Raw genomic sequence first — 23,301 nt, forward strand, 5'->3', positions numbered from 1 at the left:
TCTGCCTTTGGAAGGAAAACAGCGAGGGCATAGGATGGAGGTAGGGCAGAGAGGTGAGGAGAGAACCGCAGCTGTAACCATGAAACCAGGTTGTTATTAGTATCTTATCCTGTCCTGGGCTCAACCAACCCAATTATCAACATGACCAGGCTTAGCATCCTTTAAGTATCCCCTCTGCTAACTTTGCAAGAATTAACATCTCTCATATCTATGTCGTTATCTGAGGACAGTTTCTGAAATGAAACTTTGCCTTTTAGCCCCTCTCTGCTTGCTTTCTTCAATAGCTCTTATCTGTTATCTTGTCTAAGGCTTTTTGACAGTCTAGCTACATTATTTTGACTGATTGCCTGTTATCTACCACTTTATGAAAGAATTCTCAAAGAAACGAGGGGAAAAGGATCAAAAGGAAATAATTGGGACGTTTTTCTTCACAAAAACAATGTGGCAGATGCTCTTAAGCATCTGTGTTTCTGTTGGTTTATTAGTCTTCTGTATTATTATTTAAATTATTCTGAGGTAGTTTCTAAGGTCCATGACTTGTCTAGATTTTTCTACATTACTCTTACAACTTTTTAAACACTTACTTTGTATTTGTTTTACACCAGTCCTCTAGAGCAATAACTGTTTCTAATGAAATTGTGTATTTTTTATTGCCAGCTTAGTCACTTCCTAAATTTCATTCATTGGATGTAGCCATCTGGGTCTGGGGGCTTAATAATTTTTAAAAATATCATTCATCACTGATTTAGTCACTGTTTTTGTTCTCTTCCTTGTCTTTCTGATCAGGAAAGACTATATCTTGCTTAAGAAGTTCCCCACTTTCAGCAATTAAATTTACTAGAGTTACAACCCTGTCGTCTTCATTTTCTACCTTAACTTTGGATGATTCATAGAGCCCACCAATTCTTTGGTAGGGTTCTATATTGTGATGAACTCAAAGAATTAGTTTCATTCCTCATTCTATCTGCTCTTCAAAACCAATTTCTATCCTTTTTATACTTTCTTTTATTACTTGCACGATGGTGCATAAAGATGTTCTTAAATGTCAGATTCCCAAATTTGGAAGATTTTTTTTTTCCCTGTTTGTCTTGAATGTCCTCTATCACTTTGCCACTTAACTCTGGAAGTTTATTTCTTGCATTCCTGGTTCACAAGCAGATCAGAAAAGTATATATGCGTTCTGGAAAACAATGGTATCTCAAATAATGTCCATACAATTTTACTTTTAATGAAGGGAGTAAATTGATTTTCTCATTTTATTAAAACAATATTTTCTAACTGTTTGTGTCATACTGTTACTTTTTGATATCACTTCTGTCCTTTGGACATCAAACCTAATGGTACATACTCACTTTCCGAATTTGTACCTGGGTAGTACCTTAGTATTTAACTCTTCTTTTTGACATCCTATCCCTCCAAGACCATTTGTTTTGTTATTATTTTGGCCCTATTTTAGGTCTGTTGTAATCCAATCCAATCCTGTACCACTGTATTACGGACATAGAAAACAGATGCATCTGTCCATGTTCTCAGTTTCTGTTGGCTTCCCCTTTGCTCTTAGTTTATACACTCTGTATCTTGGTTATTTCAGATAGCAGTTGTTGATTCCACTTTGGTCAGAATAAACCCTATCCCTTCTGTACACTTTCCCAGCCTCAAAGCATTTTTAGTGTCTACTAAACGTTTACCCCCTCACTCTAGCTAAAACTTGGTTTGGAGTTACCCTGATGAATACCCTTCATGCTGGGCACCTGCTTTAGCAGGAGTGGGCTGTTGTACGACAAAGCCAGAGTGCCATAAAGTGCTTTTTCTCATTTTTTGTCTCAAGTGGAAATGAAAACTGTTCCAGTGCAGTGTGGTCAGTAGTATCCCTCAGCCTGTTTACTTTCTTGTTTTTCCTTTTGTACAGATTTGTTGTCCCCAAACCTTTGTGCTTGGCTCCCTGCTAGATACTGAAGGAGGTGAAGCACGTACACCTGGAGACACAGATTATGTTCTGGTGTGTTTCATTTATGCAGAACTGCTACCGGGAAATGTGGCACTAAGATTAGATGCATTTGATACGCAAAATGAATGTACATGAGCAGCACTAAGGTGTCAGTTTAAATGCAATAATGACAGGTTCTTATATGAATCCACCATTAGTCAAGCCTCCTCCTGATGAAGGGGGTGAAGGGCATCTCCAAAGAAGAAAGGCTGCAGTAAGGAATGGAACCGCTCTTGGTGGAGTTTCCACTTTCCATTCTGGAAAGCACAAGTTTTCATCAAGGATACAAAAACTGGAATGAAACCTATCCTGAGGGATGATGTTAGAAGGAGATGAAGTCGGGTGTTACAAGCACCTCTAAAAATTGCTGTCTTCAATATGAATCTATGAATTTAGCAAGCCAGAATGTCTAGATGCATGGCCCACACTAGCAGTGTGATGCCACAGTTATATGGAAGGAGAAAAAGGGAGAGAGAGGTGTTTCTTAGGGGCACCTACTTCAAAGAGTCTATGAGAGACCTCTGGAAGGGCAGGAATCAATCTATCCAATACACTCTCATATGGGACTGTTTGACTGCCTGTGGTGTCTGGCTGCCTGACACCCACAGGGATGCGTGAGAGAGAGAAAAAAGTTCAGCAAAACAACTTGGCCATAAGTCTCTATTCGTTCATACCCAAGGCCTCAGTGGTGATGGCATAGATCCACCAGTGATGACAAGCTGAGTCATTTTGGAAACCACCAGATCGGCTATAAGCTGTCTGTCCTCTTCAACGTGCTCCCCAATCAGGGGCATCGAGCTGTCCATCACCTGCCACAGGAGGGAAAAGCAACAGTTAGTAAGGAGGTTTCCTGGTGGCAGATGCCTGTTTCAACTCACCTCTCACACTAACCTGCTTTGTGTCTCCACATCCTTGCCAACACCTCTAGTCACCATTCCCCCATGCCGAAACATGCTTGACTTTCCTAGGTGTGGGATTTTGCTTAGAGTTTTTTTTTTTGGAAATGACATGTACTTCCCCCTACTCCCCATCTTCCTTCCTTTCACAACTTGGAAGCCGAGCCAAGACTTTTGGTGGCTGGAGGCTTTCTAAATCAACTACCCACAAACTTGCTTCTTCACATGTCCTGAGGAGATGCCTCTGATGGATGAGGTCTCTCTGGAATTGTCCCACAGTATTTGGTGGTGACATTGCAGCAGAAAGGGCCACAGGAGAAGGGAAACAACATGTACCGAAGCCTGAGGAGGTGAATGCAACAGGGTCTGGAGGAAACCAGGAAACATTTGGTATTAATCAACAAAAAGCACTGTACCCTGAGAGGGGAAACAAACACCACAGATGAATATGGTGTCACCCAAACAACAGCACCCAATGCAGGAGAGTAAACTTATTCTCTGCTTGTCGTCTTGATATTGTTGAGCAGTTGAGATACAACTGCTTCCCAAGCAAGTCCTACAACTGCGCTGGGGAAAGCTGGGAAGCAAGAATGTGGGGATGGGGGAAGGAGAATTGTCAAAGGGTCTTTGAGGTAAGAAGTGGTCTGACAACAATAACAATAATGAATGCACAGCAGACCCTCAGCTGTATAGCAGCCCTAAACATAATTTTCAATAGTTCATCATAAATCAAGTGCTTTGCAAACATTAGCTAAATCCCACAGGAAGAAATGCACTATGATGAAGTTAAGATTCAGCTGGAGTAAATATAATTGTACCAAAATATCAGGGTTGGAGGAGGTTTATTTTATTTTGCTTCTATTTTTAAACCAAACATTAAAAACCCTGGAAATGCAGACTTAAAGGTTGCATTGCTCAAGAAAGCCACTGACTCATGCTCAGATAACAATCAGAAGTGCACTCCACCCTGGCAAGGCTGCAAGAGTCCACTCTTGGAGTGAAATGGAAAGTTTTGCATGCTGTTTTTAGGCTTAAAGTGAGGGAAATCAGTGAGGTGAGTTCATTGAGTTTGTATTCTAGTCTGTTCTTGCAGCTTAACTATTAATCTAGGTTCATTTCTATAGGTGTCCCACATGAACATTAGAGAAGCTGCCTAGGAAGGTTTAACTGGGGTTTGCATGAAGAGTGAGTTGGTGTTTATAGCCATGGCCTAGTTGACCCAGGAGGCGAAAGGAGGAGGTTAAAAAATTAGATGGCAGTGCTCAGCGAAATACACAAAGTGGCTTTTCATTCCACTGTCCACTTTGCTCTTTCTCTGTAAAAAAATGAGGTGTGGAAAGGAGACACTTCGTAGTACTGTCAAGGAAGGGCCAGTTCCTGTCTGCGTCTCACTAGCCAGGAGCTCCTAGGGGCCCTCCAGGAGGTTCCTGCACAGCTTTCCCTCCCCTCCCACTTTAAAGCATTCCCATTTCATTTGGCAATTCCAGTTTATGCGTGAGAAAAGAGGTCCCAGCTCCCTGCAACACTGCATGCGAGGGACCTGTCTGACCACTAGATGTTGCCATTACTCTGCTAAGAGCCTGGCCGGCCAAGCCTGACTCCCTAACCCTCTCTGTGAGTAACAGGGATACAGCTCTGGTCAAAACACCCCAAAACTCTCATTTCCCCATCTTAAAGACTGCTTTTCCTTATTTCTGTGGCAGCAGTGGCTTGAGAGGAAGGGGAAGATGCTGTTTTATAAAACAAAGGCACCAGGGGAAATGAACCCTGGAGCAGGTCCCACCTGAACCAGTGAAGGTGCACCAGGGATGAGGGTATCTGCTGTCCTGCTGTGTAGTGTCTGGCAGGGGAACGTGAGCTGTGGGAGACTGCAAATGCAGGAAAGAACGATCACGTGCATAAGGGAAGGCCTTTGAAAATGGCAGCGATTTCAGTGGGAAAACTGATACAGCTGGTTGCCACTGAACTGAAAGGGAGCATGAGATGTCACCTTGTCTGTCCTCCAGAGCAGGGGAGTTGCTCTGGATCTGGGCAGATACGAATGTTAATGCTGAAATAAATCAAATAGCTGGAAGGAATACGTGAATCACAGACAGATTGTGTTCATCTCTTCCCGGGGAGATCACAGAACAGCTGGGCAAGAGAAGACATCTGCACATATGGACCCAGCCTTTGTAGCTGCCCAAGGTCAGTGGCTGCTCCTGACACAGATGCTGTTGCCTGATAAGGTGTATGAGGGGGGAGCAGAAAGCGGCTGAGCAGAGAAGAGACTCAGGAAAACCCCATCCCGCTCCTCCCCCTGTGCCTATCTGACTCTGAGGCCTGAAGGCTGGACTTGTTATTCCATGCTCTGATGTGCAAGAGTGGGGTGTTAGGTGATTTTTAGGGAAGGAAGGAAGGAAACAGATGATTAGACATATCAAAAGAAATGATATGGCACTGCTGAAAGGATGGGCAGGGCTTCTTGCAGGGCAGCAAGGAGCATGTCTAGTAACACAGCTTAGCTGTATGGCAGGTAGGGCTTAGCTGATCCAGGAGAAAGAATATATCACACAGATCATTTTACTTGCCCTCTACTCGCTTCATATTTGTCAGCGTAGCAGAGACATGGAAAAGGTTAGATTACCAAAAAAAAAAGAATGGGGAAGATTGTTACACCATACACACTGCTGAGCTCTTTTGAGAATCTGGCTGCTAACAGTGGTACCAAACTTGCACTATTTTGATGATCTGGCCTTCTGATCAAGTGCTGGCTATTCATGCTCAATATTCCCTTAGAGTGACAAAGTTCTTTACAGTAGAGGAAAAAGAAGTACCAGCTTTTACCGTTAAATTCACAACTGTTTTAATAGGATGAAACTGAAGAATCTACTGATTTCTTCAAAGTTTTCAGTATGAGCCATGAAAATGGTGCTTAAGTGTGCTAGTGCTTTGGAGGGCAGAACCATGCTAGATTCTGCTGTTTGCCATGGGAAAAGAAAAGAAGGTGGAGTTCGAGTAACAGCAAATACCATGGGTGCAAGATTACTCTTGTGCTGTGTTGATAACTCATCTGTCTTAATCTGATTCTGTTTGCAACAAACCACTGTGATAAATCTCAATTCATAGAACTGCCCATCACTACCTCTGCAAATTTTTCCTAGAGAACTGCTTTGCACTGTGAAAATTAATTACTGCCTGCAATTGCATTGTGCAAATTCCTTATTTGCTCAGCCCATTTAGGCATGCTTTCTTGTAAAATGTCACAGCACACTGTTCCTTCTCACCAAGAAAAATACAACTGTCGCACTGTCAAATAACTTTTTTTCTCCCACTATCAAAGGAAAAAGCAAAATAAAGGATCAGTTTCAGGCCAAGAAAAGTACCCCAGGAAGTAGGCTGGAGGCAATTAATTACTTGTCAGCATCTCCCTCAGATCTGCATAAAGTAGAAAAGGTGCCCATTTGGCTTTGTTCTGCTCTTTGTCTCGCACTACTCTACTCCTTTCCCTACAACGTCCATCAGCCTGGCATCTGAATGCCTGCTAAATGTTGGTACATCAGGCCTGCTCAATCAGCTTCTCTGCTGGGATAATTCAGCATGACCCATCTGAAGCTGATGTGTTTCTTCTGATTTGTATCATATTAGATCCATTGCTTTTTACCTTGGTCTCAGAGAGAGGAGTATTAGCACACGTTTCACTCTGTGGAAGCTGATGATGGCTGTTCCCGTATGGATGCACTTTTTCTCCAGTCAGTCACACACAGGGGCAGATGTGAAAACCCAGAGGTATACCCAGAGAGAGGCATATAATCCTTAAGCACAGAATTAGCCATGTGTGCACGTACATGGGCTTACATGCAAGAATAGATGCTGGGATATGAAATCCACATCTCACATCTGACCATGTATGGACACAGCCCAAATGTCCTTATAGTCACCTCTAGCAAGACTGCTTCCTTGCTCTTCCTTTCTCAGCTGCATGTGCATAGAGATATAAAAGTGCACATCAGGGAGACAGTCAGCTGTTGGGGATGCTCCTCTAGGTGCTGATGTATTGCATACAGGAGCAGACCCATTAGTGGTGGCCCCATCACTTCGGGAAACACAGAGGCTCGTCGCTGTTTTGTTGCTGGCAGCTGCACTTAGATCACATGGCCTTTGACAGGTCACTGCTCCCCGGAGAGCAGATACATAATGCAGGAATGCGTAGTCGCTGGAGGGCTCATGTGGTTCTCATCAGCATCCCAACCCTCAGCGGGTGGGACTGCTCTCCCACACATAGCTTTCCAGTGTGTCAGCACCCCTGCATGAAGCCATGGGCTGGCTCTGCTCATCTTCCTCGGCTGGCCTGTGTTGGTGGAGTTTACAGCAGGTCAGATGCTGTGCCTTCTTGAGTCACATAGTGACAGAGGCACTTGCTTACTTGCCAGATTTTCTCTCCCCCAGAGTGTCTTGAAAGTTTCCACTTTGATTTTCCGGCCAGCTTTTCCTTCTCTGCCCTGTTAGCATGACCTGAGCGTGCTATCCACCCCACTCCCATGTCTGCCTCCTGGCCTGGCAAGGAGCATGTTGAACTTTAGCTCTCAGAGCCACAGTCTGTCCAGCTAACAGGGTTCTGAACACAAACATTTGTAGTCCACACTGCCCATAGTAACTCCGTGGTGCTTTGTCTTGCTGGTCTTGCTGAGCAAAAGATTTTAGTAAGTACACCTGTTTTTTAAATTAAATTGTTCCCGCTACTTATGGAAATTTTTGCTACATTCTCACTATTTATTTTACTGTTTTAAATTAAATGCAGCTAGGGTTTTTGTTACTGGAGTTACCTTTAAAATGATTGCAGAAAGGTTCATTCACAGAGAAAGTGAGATTTTTTTTAATGGACTGAAACACCTGCTGGACCTCTGCATGGGTAATGGCAGATGAATATTCTAGCGTCATTTGGCACCTGCATTCAGGTTGGGCTGAAAATAGGCGTGTTTGTTCCTGATGTTGTTGATCCCTACTAGCAGCTATGATAGATGCGCTGGCTTTGCAAGTGCTCAGCCTTTGAAGGATGGTACTGGGGCATTGCTGCACTGAGACAAACCAAACTTTACATGCTGCCAGCAACGCTTGCAGACTGTGATATGCTTGATAAGAAGGCAGCTTCACATCTGTGCCATACTGGTGAGGTTCTGCACCATGGGGATTTATCAGCTGAAAAGCTGAGGTGGGCAAGCAGTCTCCGTTTCCTTTCACAGCCACAATGAGAAATGAAAGCACTTCAACCCTGACACCTTGCTGCATATCTGCCAGTTTACCTGGGACTCTAAATCAGTTTCTTGCATATCAGTGGCCCACAGCTTGGAGGAAACAGGTGGGCACCGAGGAGCAGTGACTGCTGGACTGTGCACACAGGAGTAAGTGACAGGCTGAAAGGGCTGGGATTGTTCAGCCTGGAGAAGAGAAGGCTCTGGGGAGACCTTATAGCAGTCTTCCAGTACCTGAAGGGGGCCTACAGGAGAGATGGGAAGGGACTCTCTATCAGGGAGTATAGTGATAGGACGAGGGGTAATGGTTTTAAATTGGAAGAGGGGAGATTTAGATTAGATACTAGAAAGAAATTCTTTACTGTGAGGGTGGTGAGGCACTGGAACAGGTTGCCCAGAGAAACTGTGGATGCCCCATCCCTGGAAGTGTTCAAGGCCAGGCTGGATGGGGCTTTGAGCAACCTGGTCTAGTGGGAGGTGTCCCTGCCCATGGCAGGGCGTTGGAACTAGATGATCTTTAAGGTCCCTTCCAACTCTAACCATTCTATGATTCTATGATTGGTGCATGTGAGCTCCGAGGGAGCATGTTTGCAGATACACTTCCCAAAGGAGACTTGCGTTCAGGTTTCCTGTGCTCTCACCTCAATGATATAGTCTTTTCCATCTTTGCTGTGGACAGCTTTGACAGCACAGATGTCAAGACCTCCAAACATTTCCGCGCAGGCGTCCGCCCAGAGTCTGTACCTGCAGAAACCACAGAAGCACGGCCTAGGATTAGCTGTCATTGGGTAGTCCACCAAATACAGCCACCCGTCCTGCTGCCCATAAGAGCACAAAGAGATTCAGGAGCCCTTTTGAAGCAATATGAAGGCATGCTTCATATGCTTTGCTGGGTTATTGCCTCCCTGTCTTGCACAGGAGATGGAGAAAAAAAAAAAAGAAACTTGCCTAAAACTTCCCTTCATTTCAGATTGTTTCAATCCTGCCCTCAAAGCCACCTTAAAATGTTTTTTTCCCTCCTTGGTGTTTACATCAGATCTACAGTTGGTTGTCATTTAGCCAAGCTATAAATATTTAGCTCATTTAATCTCCCAGTAGTGTTGGCCCCTTAGCATTTGTATTGGCTTTGCCTGAAAGCCCTCCATTATGCAGGCAGCTTTCTCCTGATAAGATGTCCTACACATTGAGGCAGGAATGGGATCGGAGTGAGTGCAGAAGTTAGCAAGAAGCAGCCATCCCCTCCCTGATCTGTAACCCAGTGGCTCCTGCTTTTTACAATTTATGCTCTCAATTTCATCCTTTTACAGTCTCCTGCCTCCCTTCTGCCCCTTGGGTTTTGCTCCTAGCCAGGTGGTCCCATCACAAAGACCAGGCACTGCTTTGTCAGAGGGAGAGCTGCAGGCTGCAGCCCTTTTCTCCAGTTGTCCCAGAATGGGAACGTGAGCTGGTATGAACAAGGGCCAGGCCTGGTGGGTGCCCCCTTAGCTATTCTGGTGCCAGAGCAGGAGAGAGAATGACAAGAGGCGTATTATGGGGGGACTGCATCCCCCCACTGTGGAAATGAGGAGGGAACGAGGTGGCCTGGTTTTATTTCCTGTGCAGCTGTGCTGCAGTCCCAACCATTTCAATAAAAATAATAATCTCAGAATAGCAGATCTGTAAGCAGGACTATGACAAGATGCGGGGAGGGGAGGGAAGGCCACAGTTTCATGAAAACACTGACATTTTGCAGACCCGACAGGGACTGGGAAAAGAGCTGTTCTGGCCAAAGAACAAGTTTATGTCCTTGAAGCCAGCCAGAGTCCCCATAGCTTCACAATATAATGATCAGCTTGTGCGAACACAATGTCTGTGGGAAGAAGCAAGAATATAGCTTATACGACTACTGGTGCCCTCTTATCCCTCATGCGGAGACCAAGCAAGTCACCCCAGCCCCCTTGAGGAAGACAGCACCTGAGGAGGAGTCAGTAGCATAAGGAGGAGGAGGAGAACTATGGACCCGGTGAGCCATGCAGGAAGCACTGCCAGCACCCCACCTGTATTGCCATGGTCCCACACTCAGGAGCACCATCATGGGAATTACCTCTCTTCCTGAGGGACATCTCTAGGTGTCTGGGTTCAGCAGCCAGGCTCAGGGAATCATTGCCCAGGCCAGCACCCGTTAGCTACATGTCTCCAATGTTGCTGGCCCTAGGTGAGCACTGGGAGGCAGCAGGGCTGCTGAGGAGGGATGTATATGTATCAGGGGTAGCATTTGTAGAGGATTTACTGCCATTTTGCCTACTATTACCTGATCATGTCAATGCTTTGGGCTAACGTTCAGTACAGTAGGTACTTCAGGTTGCTCCTACTCAGCAAAGCATTTTAGCACACTCCTGCCTTGTTGTGTGCACTGATGACTCACAGATTTCAATGGGATTTGTTGCATTTATGGCTGGATAAGGCTAGAATGGTGAATTGTGGTACTACATCTGTAAAATGAATCTTCAAAAAGTAGCATGGCAGGCTGGCAGGAATCTGTGTTTTAGTCCTACAACACTGCAATGAGAGTGTGTCTACCTTTCATCTCTCTAGTTTCACCTGTCGGATAAGCCACCAGGATGCATAATAATATCCAATTCCCACAGTCCTATTGGGGTCTTGCAGAGTCACCTTCAGCATCTGGTTTGGGACTTGGCTTGCCTTTCCTGTTTCACAGAACTAAAGGTGCAAAAGGGACCTTAGATGATCACCTGCACAACTCTTGTACCCCAAAGAGGAGACTTTTCTTTAATTTGGTCTGAAAGAATACAGGGATTCCCCATCTCCTTCAGGCAATACATTTCTGTGCTATTCTATCCTTACTGTTAGAAAATATGGGAAATATTCAAAGAAAACTTTTCTGCTATAATTTGAGCCCATTACTTCTTACAGTATTATACTAGTAATATAAAAAGCAAGTGATGCTCTATTAGCAGCCTTTTACATATTTGAAGAGCTTGCGCCCTTTAAGTTTTTTCACCTTTAGGATGAAGTGGTGTTCAGCTTGTGGACAATTTCTTCCAGCTCCGTGACAGCTAATGAAGGAAAGTGAACCTCTGCACTGCAGGCATTCATTAGGCACAAATCTACACCTCTACTAGAAACATATCAGTGGTCTGCTAACTGAAAAAGGTGGAAAACCACATAAGCAGTTGTTGCATGCTTTTCTTATAGATTGAGTATGTTTTCTCTGAGCGTTCCCCCTTATTGTCCTTTGGGCTTTTTCCAGCTCCTTGCTATCTCTCTTCAAACATGGTGTCCAAACCTGGACAGAGTCAGAATCAATTATGATCCTGACAAATTGGAGGTATAATTGGAAAAAATCTTAGATTCACTAGGGATGAGTGCCTATATATAATCTATGGATTCTATAAATCTATGAATAATCTACTTCAATAGAATGGAGAACAGGTGGACGATAGCAGTTCTGCAGAATAGGGTTTGGGAGTTACAGCAAAGCATAAGTTACCATGAGTCAACAATGTCATGCAGTTGCAATATTAGCAAATATCTCAGTGATTTGAATATATGGAAGTGCCATATGCAAATTTTCATCTGTAAGATGCATGAGGCAATTCCTTCAGTTCTTTTCAGCAGTGAGAAGACCTTAGCTAAAACAGTGTCCACTTTTGGGAGACTAATGCAAATAAGCACTTTCAACACTTCAGCTGACAGATTTTTCCCTCTGTTGAGCTGAAGAAAAACACTTTTCTGCGTCTGCCTCTCATTAGTAATGTACTTAGAATAACTTCTTGTTACTTCTTGTTTTGTGCTGTGACCTTTCTGATTTTATCCCTACATGTTTGTGCTTGTGCTTGACCTTAGCATGCTGATCTTGTTTCCTGTGGCTACATTCACTAAAGATCTAATGATTTAGCAATGTTGGTCTCTAGCTGTACTTCCAGTCTGTTCTCCAAAATAGGACAGTTTGCCTTTGTGCTCTTAATATTTTTTTAAGGAAACACTCAGTCTTTTAAACTTCTTTATCCAGCCTCCCAGGAGACCTCACTTACCAGTTCTCTCAATTAACCAAAGTCTGAAATACAATTCCTCCCTTCTAACCCAAGAATAGCTAATACTGTCTTGAAACCCTCTTCCTTACCTCTCTGTCATTGCAATCTGTTCTAGCATCGCAGAACCTGTGTTTGCCTTCCAGTTTCCAGAGATGGACGTCCTCCTAGGAAAACAAACCAAAAACGTAACCTGAAAAGAAAAATACACTCCTGCCCCATCCTCCCTCATACTGTAGTCCTCATTCTTGACTCAGTGCTTGTACAGGAGGGGATGAGGTGAGGTTCTTCCTGACAGAAGCCTTTCCAAATCCTGCCTCAACAACACTCCATACAGGATATGTTGTTCAGACTCATGAAAACCTGAATGAGGAGTTAGACAGAGAAACCTCCAAGGAATCTTGAGCACACATCAAGCTCTGTGAGTACTTTCTTTCTTTATATGTCAGGCCCAGGAGAGCTGAAATGTCTGCAGAAGATCTGGGATAATCACCCTTGTGTTCTGTAATGTGTAGCATCCTCTGTTCATGGAAGAGCAACTCTTCAGGCAAACATCTGCCTGAGCAGCTTCACAAATATCAGCTCTGATATTCTGGGTCTTCCTAACTTTGATTTCAATTGTACTGGTGTCATAGACTATATGATTATACTCTCTTTCCACTGACTTTTCATTGACCTCTCCGTGGCTCACTGTGCCTGGACTGGGAGAATTTATAAACGCAAAATTGTTGGATTCGCGTTAGCTGCAACTGATGGTTAATTTCCAAAAAAATGTACTGGTGCTGGGAAATCCTGGGTTTCACCATCATCCACCAAGGGATGAAAATTTTTCTTTTCTTGACCTTAGGCACAAGGCAGATCTTGGACAGCCCACTGTGACAACACTGTCCATCTGCCTGGAACAGTGCTCAACTATGTACAGTAAACATAGTGTACAAGCTAGGACAAGTCAACAAGCTGACAGGATACATCCAGGGAGCATCTCCATGCTGAAGAAGATTTAGGTAGAGATTTATTAAGAGAGTATGAGGTGCGATCCAACACTTCAACATGAGGTTGTGGGAATCTCGCTTCCAGTTCTCTCACTTTTTGAACATGATGTGGAAGAGAGACTCTAAACTTGCAAAACTACGTGAAGCAGTGATGTCCTGGTGTCCTGCTAGACGATAAAGCTGGATCGTTATAGTTGACTTCCTAGGGTTCCCCTGTACTATGGTGAGGGACAGCTGGGAGTCCTGTTCCATTTATCTTCATAAGTGGTATGCATAGTTGCTGTGAAACTTAAATGGTCTTTGTAACCATATTTAAAGGGGTTGGGGTCGGTGGAGGGAGGAGAGGGGAAGAGCATAGCTACTGTGTTGCATAACTGTGTTTCCATATAGTTGACTCTTGTCCCTTGTTCCCTTCACCCAACATCAATCTTCCTGCCCTACTTTCTGAGCAAAAGAACGGATTCCTCCACAAGCTTTGACTGTTATGAGCCCTTTGATGGCCTGTAAGGTCAGTGTTCAACCCTCAGACTCTCTTTTTCTTTTGACATGGGATTCTTAGGATTATGTCTTTCAGTTCTGCAATAAGAAGAACCATTCTTTATTAACATTTAGGATCAGAAAATTGCCCTGCAGTGGCAGATGACATACAGAATCCCATTAGTACTGATGAGAACTCCCAGGGTCTCATTAGTGACAAGATGATTTGATATCAATTCAGAAAATGTACCTGACATACCAAATGTAAGCAACTGTGTCATCCCTAAGAAAACCAAACCACAGCTATACAGTTTTAGAAGGAAATTTGATGTGGGAAAGCTCCCAAAATAAGAATTCTTCTCTAGCCATTGGGCTGATTGGTTTGACTTGTTTATGCTCATCCATCTCCAGCCTAAATTTCCTGTTAGGGAACTTTCCTGTTTTTAAGTCGAAAAGCTTCATTTGAAGCCCTCTGGACCAGTCACCAAGTTCCTACACCACAACCTCTGTCAAGATCACTCCCTTCCAAATATGTCTGAGCAGTTCAGGTGTGAAGTGCGCCATGAAATTCTTCTTTTTTCTTTCTCTTTTAGTATTCAATCTGAAGTGGAAAACGAGAGTGAAGACAAAAATATTTCCCTAAGGATGCCCTGTCTCAAACCCCATTTCTCTCAGGGACTGAAAGTCAAAGGGCTTCCAATCATCCTAAACATCAGGGGGGCAGTGTACAGTCAGCATCTTAAAGGAAAGGACCCCAGGCTTTTAGGGATCAGTTGATCAAACAGATCTGTGACCAAGACACCTTCAGCATTGCTTAGGATAAGTGGATCAATTAGCAGATCATGGGCTGTTGGTGTCCTATACTTACCATCTCCAAGCTGGGCCATTTCAGTCTAAAAGTAGCTCTGGTTTAGACACAGTTGATTTGTATCCCCTGTAGAGCACATTGAACTGCATTTGAGGTGACAAGATCAGAAGTCACACTCATGAAACTAGAAAGGAAAGGATATTACCCTCTTACTAAGAGCTGGTGGCACAGAATATCCCACCCCTGAAAGCCAGCAGCTTCTGGCTTCATTCAAAGTGAACAACATTTCACAAATTTTAAGTGGAAACAATCCGTCTCTTTGGTCTCAGTTGTGATGAGGGTGGAAGCGTAATTTCTGCCTCAATTTCCCCTGCCACATGACTAGTGTTCATGTTTTCTCTTTGCCAGTATTACAATGACAGTCAAATAGATTTGGTGGAATTTTAGGCATGTATCACATACCGCTTATCTGCCGTTTTGAGACTGGCCCAAGGCATGGACTAAGTAAGTGTTTGTTAGTAGTGTAAATCTGGAGTCACTGCACTGAAGTCAATGGGAAACTGAACTCAAGCCTTGGGTCATGGGCTGGAAGGAAGTGCATTGAACATCTGGGGCAGGGAGGAATGCATGAGTCACCCTGTAGCATCCTCCCTCTGGCAGATGCTTGGTGCAAAATAAACATATTATGGGGAATTTCGGTACACAGTCTTTTCTCAGAAGGAAGGGGGCTTTTAAAGTCTGTATGTGTGGGTGAAGGCATAAAAATACTGGGTAGATCCCAGGGCTCACAGATCAAAGCAATTCACTTAGTATGACGCTACTGCAGATGCTGTAATTGCCTTTAAGGCTGAGATTTGCTAGCATGACTAATGATTTTGAGTCCTCTATTTGAGACACCAGTGAGAGCTCTGATATTTTGGGTGCTTTTACCTCTGTCCTTGGACATAGTAGGAACTTATTTATACCATAGAAATAACCTTCTATTCTGTCTGATGCTGGGACAGAAAGAACAGCCCCTAATGACTCTACTGCTCTCCAAGCTCACATCCATAAATGGCTCTCTCAATATAAGTCAACCTTCTGGGCTAGCAAGGCACTGGGTGAACTTTTCTGTTTGCTTTCTTTGCTAATTAGCTTCATTTCTCATTAAGGTATTTCCTGTTCATGGCTGTTTTCATGTGAAAACATTTTTCATTTAGCAAACAATTGTTTGCGCAGCTATATTCCCAAATGGGATTAGCTCTTAGTGTGACTGCTTTCTTTCCTCAATCATCTGGTATTATTTCTGATCCCAGTCTGGATGACTGCGTGGTGAGTGCGAATAATAAACAGGGAGAGGATATGGTCAGGCTAACCAGGCCTATGTTTCACTTAGAGGCAGGCTGGGAGCAGGCTCTGGAGCCAAGGCTGGGTAGGTTGGCAGGAACAGGGAATTTTAATTGATATTTTAAACCTTCCTTCCTTTGGCCAATTTGAGCCAGACTCCCTGAGATGCTAATGTAATATTAGGCAACTGTGCTATTGTTGCCCTGATCAGATTCAAAACAAATTTTCTCTCATTGAGTTCACATGGAGTAGTCCAGTGTCCCACAAGTCCTTCCCATGAAGAATGTGACTCAGTCATCATCTAGTTTAGTTAAATACCTCTGTGCTAGGAATCCAAACAGGAATTTTAGGCAGCTATAGCTGAAAAATATGTGATCGTGTATATTTGATTATCTCATTTAACTATGTTTCATCAGAGCTATGGCCTGGGGGTTTGTAAACATGGACCCAAAGCTCACAGTGTTGTGAGTGTTAAGTAACATATGAAATTTATTTATCTGCTGACCTGAAGAATGTACTGCTGGAGCTGTCTACTTGTCTAGAATTTTGTGGCTGGATAAGGAGCTTCTGGAGAAGCTGTGCTATTTGGCTTTCTCATCTACTGGTTTTCAGTAAGAAGAAACAGGTGTCTTACTGACTCATGTGGTTACATCTGTAATTGAGCTTGATGACTACTGAAATTTGGCTGAGCGCTTTTTAATATTTTCAAACATACCAGTGTTGAGGGTTGCCTTCATGCCACCTCCCTCACTAACCCACAGGGCACTGGAGGAGCTTTGGGGCACCCACTGAAATGTCTCTCCTTATTCTTTCCCTCCTTTGTATGCTTCAAGGAGCACACGCGCAAGAAGCCCACAGAAACCCTGCATGCTGGCCAGGCTGAGGCTGTTTGTACCCAGTGCTGTGTGCTCCTCGTGTCCTCATGTGATTGTTGTGCTGTGATCTCCAGCTGAGGAGAGGATGAGGCGTTGGACACTGTGGCACTCCATGAGTTGCAGCTGCCTCAATCTTTTCATTGTTTCCCCCAGGTGGGAAGGGAGTGGGTTCAGTTCCCACTGGAGAGTACTGGGAGCTGGAGGATTTTGCTGGGAAAGATGAGCCCTTTGACAACAGGAGGGAGAGGTGATAGGTGATGGCAAAGCACAGTGGTTACAGCGGGAACTAACTGAATCTCAGAAACAGGTAGAGAGACATTTACCTTGCAGACACAATGAGCTGACAGTGAGTAATGGAGAAGATGATCGGTGGATGAGGGATCTGGGTTCAGAGGTGGGAGAACAACAGGGCTGTTCTTCAAGGAAATTAAGTCAACTTCCTACTCCTGCCCAGAGCAGACACCGACTGAATCACTTCCACAGCTCCCCCCGTCTCACTCCAGCATAGCCATGCACTCACATGTAAGCCTTGTAGTTGCTGCCGATTTTCTGGATTCGGATGTCATACTTGGAGTCAATGAATGGCTCGGTGGTGGCATAGGTTTTTGCCATGGCTACTATGCTGGCCATGTCCCGGAAGTCGTGCTGGTTCTCAACTTTGACCTTGATTGCCAAAATGCAGTGAAAAAGTGACAAGAGCAAAAAGAACAGGAATACTCTGTTAGCAAAAGTCATCTCCGTAGCTGAATAGCACAATGTCAGTTAAAACCCACACAGATGGAGCTGACGACAGAACAGGGATTGTGTGATTTAAAGAGTGGAGTTCCCCAGACCAACCCAACACAGAGCAAATCAACCCCTTTCTCCTTCCTCATGCACAAACCCTGGTAAACCTGGCACCAGCGAGTCAGCTAGACCTTTGCACAGATGGCTCTTACTAATGCTCATTGCTTTTATGATGCTTCAGAAAAACATTTGATCTCTTAAGGGGCATTACTTCATTCAAACATTGGAACTGCTATTTCCCATGTTGGGATGGATGAAAACAGTATTTTGGGTGGTCAGGAAACAGAAACCAATGCCAGAAAATCAACAAGGGATCTGGTTGTCTGCCACCTCTAAGCTTCAGTTCCCTGGCATTTCACATTACCCCCCCTCCAGACTTTCTTTGAGGAGCAGTGCAGGTCTCCTGGCTGGAAGCAAGCTGTGAAGCAAAAGCATGTCCCTGGGGGAGCCTGTGATTTTGGGGGAGATTTGTGTGAATGAGATGCCATGGGCACATGTGTGGGACAGCTGGTTGGGTGTTAGACTTGAGTTGCACTTGGAAATGAGAGGGCAGTGACCTATGAGCTGGAGTTTTTATGGGAAGCTGGCTTTTCACAGATTTGTATTTAGTTATGAGAAATGCTCTGTATCTCATAAAAAAAAAAAAAAAAAAGAAAAAGAAAAAATTGAAGAAAGAAGGACCAAACCAGTAGAAGCTCTAACGATATGATCAAATCTCCACAAAAGCTTATTGATTTGGGAGAGGAAAACTGAACAAGCAGGTAATGAGAACATAGTGGACAACTTCACCTCATCCACACTATCAACCCTGGCCTTTAGTCTATTAGCAAAAACTTGTTTGGTGCATCAGAGAAATCTGTGCAAGTCGTGTTCCTTAGAGGCGGACGGATGCAGGAAGGGCGGGTTAATTAGTGGAAAAAAGACCCACACTGTGTGAAAAGGGTGAGAAAGTGAATGACTTTCTTTACGTATTACCTACACTTTGTAGTTTGGTAACACTTCGAGACCACAGTTGGGAATTGCAACCCTGCTTTGCTAAGTGTCTACTTGCTCGTGACAACCGGTTGGTCTCTGCCCTAGAAGAGTTTCCCAGTTGCGTCAGTGCATGTGTTAAAGGAGGGTGATGCCAGACTATGTGGAGCCGGCTGAAGGAAACACATGCAATGGTATGTGATGTTTCTTCACAAAGAACAAACAAGTGGTTTTACATATCTGCCTTCAACCATGAGAGGGCAGGAGCCATCTTCACTAGAGAACAGAGGACAAGCTTGTTGCTAACCTGCTTTACTGTTTAGATGGTTTTGTGTAAGGGCCAGCCATAAAATAAGCCAAAGATGCAGCCACATCCTGATCCAGAAAAGCTCTTGAGAACTGGGCAGACTGTGGGGAAGGTGAAAAGTGCAACTAGTTTGACCTGTGACCATTTTTAGATGCCTGAATAAGAGGAAAAAAAGACCTGGTCTTTGCTTCTCTTTTTGATGAATGCCAAATACCCCCTTACTGTGGTGAAGACTGTGCTCTTGCTGTTCAAGGACCGCTGAGAGAAGAGCAGAGGAAGACAACAAAAGTCTGTGGGGTGGGAGCGTAGAAAAGAAAAAAAGGAAATAACAAACACAAAGGGGAAATGTAAAGGCAACCATTGCACGTCATCCAGGAGGAGCAACCTTGCTCTGGGCTGTGGTGTTCCCCTCTATGTCTGAGCAGATCTGCATAATCCTGGCACGGTAGGGAAGCTTGAGGTGGTAGGAAAGCCCCGGAGGCAGTGGGGGAGCAGGAGAGGGGAGCACCTCACATGGCGGGATCCCCCAGCCTGGGTATCACATTCTTACAGAATACCAGGAGGAACAACGCAGGCTGTGTTGGGGCCGAGTATTTCTGTCGCACAGATAAGAGCTGCACTGGGCTGAATGACATCAAGCAAGGGAGTCCCACCCAAATGAGATGATTGCAGGAGTGACTACATGGGCAGGTGACGCAGGGTGTTACGACATATTGTCCTGGACCCATTTGGCAATGGGAAAAGGCAAAAGCCATTATATAATGACCTACTTGGAACAAGGACTCCTGTGGGATCTGAAACAAAGTGCTGCGCTTGTGTGACAGATGTCTTTGAGCCCTGGCTGAAATGTTTGCATTCCCAGCCCAGGAACATTTGTCCCAGAGGCAGAGGAAGGGATGCTGCTTCCCTCTTCAGACTGGAATTGACTGTATTGTTATTGCTAAAGAAGAGGTGTATGCTTATCTTGTTAAATGAGATTTTTCCTCAAAACTTCAGTATGCTATGGAAAGGAAGGGTCCATTTCTTCCTCCTCTACATCACCCCCTCCCTGTGGGGAGAGAAGGAAAGCATGAGGTGTTTTCTCCAATGATCCTGAGGATTTTTGGCTGGGTAAATAGTTAAAGAGTGGGGGGACTCACCAAGGACACAAAGTAAGACGCGAAAAACAAAGATGATGACTCCCACAGTGCTACACCACTGCACAGTCCTCTGGAAACAGCTCTGCCATCTTCCCTGGCTTCTGCCAGAGCCCTTTCCATGGACTTTTCAGAGAAAGCACCTCACAGAGGTCCCCTTTTAGGAGATCACAGCTCTTTTTCCCACCAGGCATCGAAATAATCAGCACACCAATGCTGAAATCAGAGCCACCATTTGTTAATTGTTAGAGCTGGCCAAAGTTGACAAAATAACAGCCATGTCCTGGGTTAGCTCTGGTTTAGTCCAGCGTATGGTTATGACTTCATAAACAGGAAGCACTCGAGTTACAGTCAAATTAGATCTATTTTCCTGGCTTATCTATCAAGTCCACCATTTTATTAGCTTTCTATTTTTAAATTTTGTATAATTCATTTCCTCCTGCCTTGTAACCCTTTTACATGTCAATAAAATATCCATTCTCCTAACAGGCGAAAAAACCCTAGAGATAACCAAAGCCAGGGTGGATGTAGTGTGACGCCAGAGGGCATTATTTAAGAAGGGACTATTAAAAATAATACTAGAGCAAACAGTTACCAATTTACCTAATAAGGGATACATCTGTCTTCTAAAATGGCAGGTTGGCCAATGCATAAAACTGAGAAAAGAAGTTGGAAAGAGATCAACAGGAAGCCATTTCTCTCTCTCTTTCTCTCTCCCTCTCTTTTGCACCCTTCTTAGGATAAATGCAATATCCCATTAGCTGCATAGAGGAGTGCAAACAGCGAGTGCAAACACAGCCCCTGCCCTGGTGGCCTGTTTGCTTAGCTGTGCTGGTTGTTTGAGCAGCAATAGACTCATTCTGGAGCCATCAGCTGCTGTTTGCTGTAGCATTTTAGTGACCTGTTGTGAAGAGTTTGGGCCAGTGCGCTGACAAATGCCTTTTCTGAGGAAGAAAGCTCCCCAGGAGGGTCCCTGCTTCCCTTCTGGCTCTCTTCTGTAACTCAGGCACTGGCCGTGCCTTAGCACACTCCCTGTCGCTACAGTGGAGAGGGGAGTCTGGCTGGACCCCTGGGGACATGCTCGCACAGATGTGACCGTCCCTTTGTCCAGTGGTGGCATCTCAGAGGATGAAAGGTCGTGACCTGCAGTTGGTGCTCGTTTCCATCCTCAGCCTGCCCAAGAGGCACTGATCTTCTGCCCTTGGCTGGAGAGCAGTTTGAGGGACAGATCATGAACAAACATTTCTGTCTCATCCCCGCTCTGGATGTGCTTTTGAGGCCTTCCTGCAAGGCAGGATTTTGGAGAGTGGGTCCTGGCATTGTTAAAAACCCACTGTGGGTATTTCCCAGGCAGCCTGAACAACCCCTGAGATGTGTGTGAGCACAGCTTTCTGCAGTGAAGGACCTGGGCATAAATTTCTGCTTTTTCTGTCTCATAGTTCCTGAATCTACTGCCTCACGTGTATCCCAGATGTTCCTGGACACCAGGGTCCTAGGGCTACAGCACTCCTTTCTCATCTTTAGCCTAAGCACTGCAAGGTATTGCCTCACAGTCCCATTTTGCTTTCCTTAGTTATGTGGCCACATGAAAAAATAGTCAGCCAAAGTGGCATAATTATAGTAGTCTGCTAGGGCTGCCCTAGCCTTGCCTCTCTGAGTGTCATCCAGAGCTAAATCTGCCTCACAGGTTAAACCCACACCACTTTAGAGATGATTGGCAGAAGTGGTTTCTGTGTCCAAACTGGGGTTAGAAGCAGGTTCAGCTGGAAGGTAAGTGTCCAAGGCTGAGCCAGGGCCAGGCTTGGCAATGTGGTGTTTAACCGAGTCTTGGTAGGCTTGTGAAAATGTCTGAGTCTTTTCCTCCAGAGGAACTGGCAAGGCCTCACAGAGCTTGTGATTTTTCATCCATCTTGACCTGCACTTAGCCTTTCTGTAGTGACTTTGCCATTTTGAGACAGCAGATCTTCAGGAATGGCTCTGTACAGAGAGTTTCCCGAGTCTCTCCTTCCCTCTGCCCCAAACTATACTCTCCGTCTCAGAAAATACCTGATCCAACCAACACACATTCAGTTAGGCCTAACTTGGACTCACCTCAAAGTAATAAAGACAAAACAAAGTCTGCATTTCCTTATTATCCTCACACTGAAGTTCTCCGCCTATTATGCTGCCTTTAATGCATTAAACCTTATAATCCCTACCAACTTCCTAACGAAGAGCTTCTCTCAGCCCCAGGTTTTGGCAACTTTAGTCCCTGGTAGCCTGGATCATTCACTGTTTTCTGTGTCCAGCAAAAGGTTCCAGACTGGTCTGCAAGAAATGAGGATGCTTTTGCTATTTTCAAGACGGGTGGTACCTCCTCACTCATGAGTCAGTGGGAACGCAACGATTGGGCTGCTCTGTTGTGAATGTTACATGTCAAGTCATTATTTGTCCTCTGTAAAAGAAAATATTTGTTCCTTGACAAACTGAGGCAGCCCTTTCCCCTTCCTTTCCTCTTTAGCACACTGGATTTTCAAAGGTCTCACTTTTGGAACATTCTATTTCCAGTCCCAAGAGAGACAAGGTGACGAGCTGTCCTTCCTGATAAAAAGGTTGCAGTATTTTTACATTACAGAGTGGCTCTGTTTAGTTTGTGCTATATTTATACCAGGGGAAAAAAAAAAAGTAAAGAAGTCTTTCCCATCCAGTAAGAGAGAAAATAACTCTGACCACTTTATTATGAACAACAAGTTTTTCTTCTACAATGTAATAAATTCATCTGAGCCAGGATTTGTACTGGGGAGGTGTTTTCATAATTATGGGGCAGAAGGGGACAGGAGGCGACTCTTAAACTCGCCTAATAAGAGAGGTCTAAAAATGAAGTAAGAGTAGCAAAATATATATACATTTATTAAATTCATATAAATATAGATAAAGCCACATGAACAGATACTGTTTTTCCGCTCTTTGCAGATCTGGCAGTTGTTTCCTTCTCATGATCTGCTCAGGAAGAGGTGAAGAGGCTCTTTGAGTGAATTTGCAGTGCTGGGCTCTGTTCCTAGGGCACTTTAGGGTCAGGTTAGCGCACAAATGGCAGATATTAGCACACTCAGAGCTTTATTCTTTCCATGAGCTCTGGCATTATGAGATCGGGAATCAGGAAGAAGTGTTATTCCTTTCTCACTGTAGTGCTCACCCTATGCAACAGAGACCCCCAATCACTTCTGGGGTAGTTAGGCTCAAATTTAAATGCGCAATGCTTAAAAATGCCTTGACCTTTAGGAATTGCTGGGCAAACAATAGTTCAATTCTGCACAGGGAAGGACATCTCATCTCAGTGTCCACCCATGGTTTCCCTGGAAGACTCCTTGAGTATTGCTGACTTCATAAGCCTGGGCAACTTAAATACAACAAGAGAAAGATCCTTCTCTGCTGACTCCATTGTAAACCATTGTCTAAGCAGTATTTCTACAGCTATTGTATTCGTAACGATACCAT

At 44.4% G+C, this 23,301-nt stretch overlaps 1 protein-coding gene across 2 annotated transcripts in view; it reads right to left on the reverse strand.

The window, feature by feature from the left end:
• The window catches only part of SYN3 (synapsin III), a 177,427-nt gene that overhangs the window by 4,594 nt on the left and 149,532 nt on the right, over positions 1-23,301 (reverse strand). For both annotated transcript variants that reach the window (XM_074165355.1, XM_074165345.1), the window contains exons 7-10: positions 17,144-17,286; positions 12,238-12,312; positions 8,756-8,858; positions 2,662-2,796 (exon numbers count right to left, since the gene is read on the reverse strand). In XM_074165355.1, coding sequence (XP_074021456.1) covers positions 2,662-2,796; positions 8,756-8,858; positions 12,238-12,312; positions 17,144-17,286 — 456 coding nt within the window. The remainder of the gene's footprint in view (positions 1-2,661; positions 2,797-8,755; positions 8,859-12,237; positions 12,313-17,143; positions 17,287-23,301) is intronic.

The sequence above is a fragment of the Numenius arquata genome, chromosome 2, assembly GCF_964106895.1.
Source record: "Numenius arquata chromosome 2, bNumArq3.hap1.1, whole genome shotgun sequence".
Taxonomy (NCBI): domain Eukaryota; kingdom Metazoa; phylum Chordata; class Aves; order Charadriiformes; family Scolopacidae; genus Numenius; species Numenius arquata.